The sequence below is a fragment of the Rhodnius prolixus genome, unplaced genomic scaffold (genome assembly GCF_049639745.1).
Source record: "Rhodnius prolixus isolate KJV_2025 unplaced genomic scaffold, Rpr scaffold_11, whole genome shotgun sequence".
NCBI lineage: Eukaryota > Metazoa > Arthropoda > Insecta > Hemiptera > Reduviidae > Rhodnius > Rhodnius prolixus.
Window position 1 is genome coordinate 9,267,252 of NW_027411625.1, and position 6,000 is coordinate 9,273,251.

The 6,000-nt window shown below is 31.1% G+C and overlaps 1 protein-coding gene across 3 annotated transcripts in view; it reads right to left on the reverse strand.

Annotated features, from left to right (window-relative positions):
- The window catches only part of Atpalpha (sodium/potassium-transporting ATPase subunit alpha), a 54,521-nt gene extending 49,616 nt beyond the window's left edge, over window positions 1–4,905 (reverse strand). For 2 of the 3 annotated variants that reach the window (XM_074137945.1, XM_074137943.1), the window contains exon 1: window positions 4,645–4,905. In XM_074137945.1, coding sequence (XP_073994046.1) covers window positions 4,645–4,659 — 15 coding nt within the window. In that variant the 5' untranslated portion in view covers window positions 4,660–4,905. The remainder of the gene's footprint in view (window positions 1–4,644) is intronic. The other variant, XM_074137946.1, reaches the window with a different exon arrangement.
- Between the last annotated feature and the right edge of the window lie 1,095 nt (window positions 4,906–6,000).

A 6,000-nucleotide genomic window follows, 5' to 3' on the forward strand; every position in this document is an offset into this window, starting at 1 on the left:
CTTTATAGATATCTGAGTAAGAACAATCAGTATTGCGATAGCGAAAATATTTTCATAATTAATATTTCATCCCTATAAAAAAATCTATACGATTGCAAAATACCTTCTCATAATTAGTAGAGTAAGAGAGAATTTAAATTTCTAAAAAACCATTAAATAGTACCTTGGGAAACCAAAAAAATTATCAAAATCCATTCATTCGTAATACTTGTTCTTATTCCAGAAAAGAGGCTGTACAAAAAAATCGCAACTGTTGCTTATAATCGCATCGCATTAATCGATTGTATTGTAAAACCGATTTGTGAGGTTGGCAAAGCGATGTCAAAAAAATTAACCCAGATTCTATACGTAAACATATCATTTACTGTGCAACTTTTTTCTTTTAATCGAATTACTATAGCCCTGAACTAAATCCTTTTGCTTATGCAATGCATATTTTATTCTGTAATTAATTCTATCACTCGGTGATTTCAGTTGAAGTAGTCGTGAGTCATTTTCCAAATAATTTTTTTTTTACCGTTTTCTAGATAAAAAATAGTTTTTTAAAAAAGTAATCTACTCCAATCAGTAGACATCAAATTTTTATATAATTATCAATTTGATTCTTTCATTGATACTCAAAATAGCGTACCATTTTCTTTTACGCTGACTGAGTAGCCTACCCAAAAAAATATATTTCTTAAAAAGTATATATTGCTTGGACTATCCCTTTTGGCTACTTATGGGAGTGGTCCGAAATTCTTTGAAGGTATTGTCGAAAAAATAGAATTGGAACATCGTTTTAGTAAAGCAGAACTATTGGTTGTCTAAGTTTGAATAAACTAAACAGTATTTTACTTGGTCTAAATGAAGTGTCTAATTTTCGTAATTTAGTTTAAAACGGAAATATTTATTTAAATATAAATTACATGTGTTTAGAGGATCTCTGAAATTATATGTTTAAAGAAAGGTCTATGTTTTAACAAAATATCGCAAATAAACTCAAATCTCCCAATTTAAAAAAAAAAAATTTTTTGAGGTAAACACAATAATATATTTAAAAGCAAAAAGTTATAGTAAAACAACTAATTTTAGTTTAGGCCAACGAATTATATTAGGCAGGTACAGAGCAGAGTTAAACTGGCCAGTTAGGTAAGGTGTGAATGAGTTTTGGCTTAATACGCATGCGCGTAAATGTCCTTCAATCCACCCATACAATACATTGACAATTGCCACAATATTAATCTAGCACTAAAGAAGCTACACAGAATATACGTTATTATAAAAATTGTGTAACCTAAATTTTTTTTAAAGCGTTGTATCTTCATAAATTTAATTGAGATATACACTCAAAAATAAAACTGAGATAAGCTGGAAGGTAACGAAAAACTGATGTTTTAACATCAACATCGACTTTCTTATGGCCAAAACTACTCATGTCTCAAATTTTTTCTGTAAATCGAAAATTTAGCAACTAATTTTAATTCGCTCTATTATTATAGAAATGATAGAGCCGTACATTAAACTGAAATAGTAAAAATAGAGGATTGTCTGATCATATACCAATCGCCCAGAATCTGTTCTAAAAATAATTTTACTAGAAATACAAATATTGTCGATATATTAATGAGTATTTAAGAAAATCGTGTCTTTTTCGAGAAACTGAAAAACTAAAATAAATCAGTAATGCTACATTTTAACTGTAGGTAACCTTTTTTTTTTATCCCAAAAAGCTTGCCGGTTCTTTTGGAGGTATTCCACCATTTTTTTTTCTATTTTTGAGTAATGATTTACAAAGATATTACAGGACAGGACATAAAAAACTATGTAAAAACGATTTTATCACATTCACTCAGTATGATTTTTAATATTATTTTTACAATGGTGTAGAAGAAGTAAAAACAAAACCATTATTTTGAACCTTAAAGTTATATAATTTTAAGTACTTAATACAGGCGGCGGAATAGTAACCTGTTCAAAGGAGTTTAGAGGTAACCTTAACAGTTCCTACTGGGTAAATTCAGGAAAAAGAAGGTTAGGCTATTTCTTGGTAACTTAGTTCATGTAAAGTCTTTATTGGAACATTTTTTTTTTTTGAAGCGACAATGGAATTAAAAGGGAAAAGTGAACTATTGAAAAAACTCTGCAATTCTCATCTTTACTCTTGCTTACTGGAATGCTCACGAGAGGCAGATCTGCGCTTAATGTGGTACTAATTTCATATCCTCCAAAAGCAACTAAGGATCCCTTACCCTAAAAGTAAGGCAATTCAATTATCTACGACATTACTGAGCTCCAAATCTCAGAAGCGTTCTCTTGAGAATGTGGTAAACCTAGCAATGGCCAAACGGAACACAGCTACCTAAATAGTGGTTACGCCTTAACCCCCATACATTTTTCTCATTTCTAACACCCAAAACTTGACCGCTATTTCCATGTTCATGCAAATGGTTGGATATCTAAGCGCGCCCTAGCGTTGCACTTACCAAACCGATTGTACTCTACTCAGTCAAAAGAAGAAACTCTTTATCGTGGCTCCTTTGAAGCAATTTATTAGTTCCAAGCTACTACAAACCCTTCATGCTCCCAGGTTCTGTCTCGCATTGTCTTGGACCATAGAACGGACCATGTTCTTCCACTTCAGACTAGTACAGACAGGCATCTGTGTAACTTAGTGGTTAAAATTCCCCAAAAGATGAAAGTAGCACTTTACTGAAAGAGATCTTTAACAATAGATCTTATGGGTCATATTCCATTTTCATACCACGAGGATAGAAACCAAATCCTCCCCCCAAAAAAAGAGTTCAAAAGAAGGATTCAGAGGATTACAGTTTTTGGCTTAGGATTGACCTAAATCCGGCCTAGATTGTCCTCATAACTAACAATGGTAAATCACTCTCATAATGCTTTCAACTTTGTGGAAATTGCTTTTAGAAGAACCTCCCACAACTGGCTAGAATAAGAATTTTTCACACAAGAAACAGTACATTTTGCTTGTTTAATATAAGTGAAACATTAGAGGTATGAATTAAAGGTAGTAGTTCCTTCAGAAAATACCCAAAAATCAATTTTTCCATTATGAGAACGTTTCAAATACAAGAGATGGATTCCGTGTGGATATCATATAGATTAAATAGCATGTTTGGAGGTTTTTGTGGTCACTAATAATCCCCCCCCCAAAAAAAGGGAAACTCATAGAAATTTAAATTTGATTTAGGTGCACATAAAGGGTTTTAGTTAAAATCAATAAACCGGCAATACAATAAGTTTTTTCTGTGATTTCCACAAAAAAATTCTATAAATTATTTTAAAAACTTTTCAGAAACATTATAGAACAAGTATCTAGCATTATTTCTTTAACAATTTTAGAAGTTTAATAGGAAAAAGTCACATCCTTTAAAATAGTCACTCAGAACATGAACGATTCTAAACTCGAGTATAGTATCAAGAAATCTTGGATACAATTTATAAATTAAAGAATAATGGTACACCAAAAGTGGCACTTAACTGTGAATTAACACCAGATTTTTTAACTATAAAATTTTTTTTTGTAAAAATGTGCTTTAATAATTATACAATTGTTACATAACACTTTGGGTTCCTACTTCTTGTTTTTAATCATATTGGTTCAGTTAAATTTATATTAGGAAGGTTTTTGGGCGGGAGGCCGAGGCGGGAATAGTATTGAATTAAGACTAGACATAATTCCCAAGTTATAAAATAGAACAATTTCACTCAATAGATCCAAATCAATCCGATTTCTGGATTTATGTAACAAGCAGAAAAATAAAGCGAGAATTGGTTCATACACTTCTCACTTCCTAAAATGATCAATTCAAAATCCTTTTTTCAAATGAACAAATCAAATAAAAATAGAAAAATTAGTACTTCATTTTATATATAAAATTATAACCGTAAAGTAACCAATTGAAAATTACAAAAAAATAGACTGAACAGTAGTTGTTAAAAAAAAAGTCAAATTAAAATTAGAAGCTAATTTGTCCACAAATAGCAGAATTAGCTTCTTTTTAGGATAGGTGGGGCCATTGTCTATGAGTAGGTTAAATTATGGCCTGAATTAACTTAAAAAAAAAACAAAAAGAATTGCTCTTTAAAATTTAAAAATTCTTCTTTTAAATATGGAATTTAAAAACTAAACAAGAAATAATTTAAAATTAAAGCTTTTAGAAACAAAACCTGGCGATTTAAACTTACAACACTGGGAAAGATAAAGTAACTTTTTCATTCAAAAAAAATTATGTACATATATATATATATATACCTATACATAATATATATATAAATAAAAGGGCGTGAACAAATGGATTTTAAAGATTTTTAACTTCTATTGATTAATTTTAAGGGAAGGTTATTCATTTTTTTTTTTTTATATAATCATTTTCATGAATCAATTTTGTAAAATTTGAGGCAACATAAAGACAAAATCAATTCTATTTTGTGAAATCAATTCTATTTGTAAATGGTAAATAAGGTTAAGGTTATATCTTCTTTTAACTACTTTATTGTCTATAAATCAATTCACTATTTCTCATTTTATAAAAATGAGGCCAAAATAGTTTTTTTGTTATAGTCAAAATAGTTTTAATCGTATTAGGGTATAATTTGTTTTTTTATATCAAATACAAGGTAAAAACGGGCACCTACCGCATCTGCAGACATTGCCTCTATTGGGAGGTTCCTATTTCGACTTCTTGACTAGAACAGAATTATTTTTTTTTGTAAAAATAATTTTGCGATAATTATCCCTGTATCTTTTTCTTTCTTTTTTTTGTAACTATTTCCTCTATCAATAAATGGTGCACATTTGAAATAGTTGGGGGGATTTTTAACTTGATACAAAATAGAGTTTAGTAACTTAGCACAGCATTAAAGGCGTCCTGGACTGTCAAAAAGTAAAGCCGTACTGAAGAAGAGGAAGGTTTGGTTTTGCAATTTACTAATGTACTGAACCTTAGTGGTGGGGATGGGTCAGCACGTGAGGGAACGACATGGAGGGAGCTATGACGTCACACTGCGCCATGTCATCGATTGACGGTTCGGCTACGCTCGTTTTAATCGTATTCGGGTTTTTTTTCTCTTCCTCTGATGGTATATTTTTCTATTTTCTAGAATTGCAAACATAGTTCGATATATATTTCTTAAGGGTATCCAGAAATTTGGTACATTGGCTAAGGCTTGGGAGTTAACAAATCTTATATTTTTGACAAACTAGGATAGCCAGAGTCAACCCCCAAGGCCCAGGCGCACAGAGCAACCGCCTTACATCCTGAGGTCGCGTACTTTCACTGTTTTATGTAGCCGATTTTATTTGAAGTCACATTATTTGAACATTGTTTAAGCTACTATTATTTTAGAATGTCTCGATACAATCGTTATCTTAGTCTACCAGCTTGAGTATTGAATTCTCGCTCGCTCGTCGTAAGCATCACGCAGGTTTTTCATGTTTCTGGCCTATTTTGGATTTTATTTATCGTCAGAGGTTGCTTCCATTAGTTTGGTGTAGAAAATTTGACTTCCACTATGTTCCTGACACTTGCTTAATTAAATTTCCAAATTTACTAAATTAAAATTGATAAAAACTTCGAAATAAATTTTACTGAATGAATATTTTTTTGTTCTGAGATATTTCTGATACTACCTCCTTTATTTTAAATATATTTACGAACGGGCACTTTTGGATACAAAGGAAGGCATCTCTCAAAAAGTGCCGTTTCCGTGTAATGCTCTCACCACATATAAAATACACGTGGCAAAAAAATTAAAGGGCCACCTTGTATTGTTGGTTCTTCCACGTCAATGAATGCAATCTGGAACATGTTTTGAAGAGATATAATTGTGGTTAGGATTAAGATAAATCCTCAGACCTGTCTCAAGAGGCTATTGTATTCTTTGACCATTTTTCTCCTTGTTATCTTGAACTTTGTCCGTATATTGACCGATATGGGGCTATTTCTTACTCTATCTCTATCAGTCTTTAACGTTGTGTCGTACAGTTTTTAC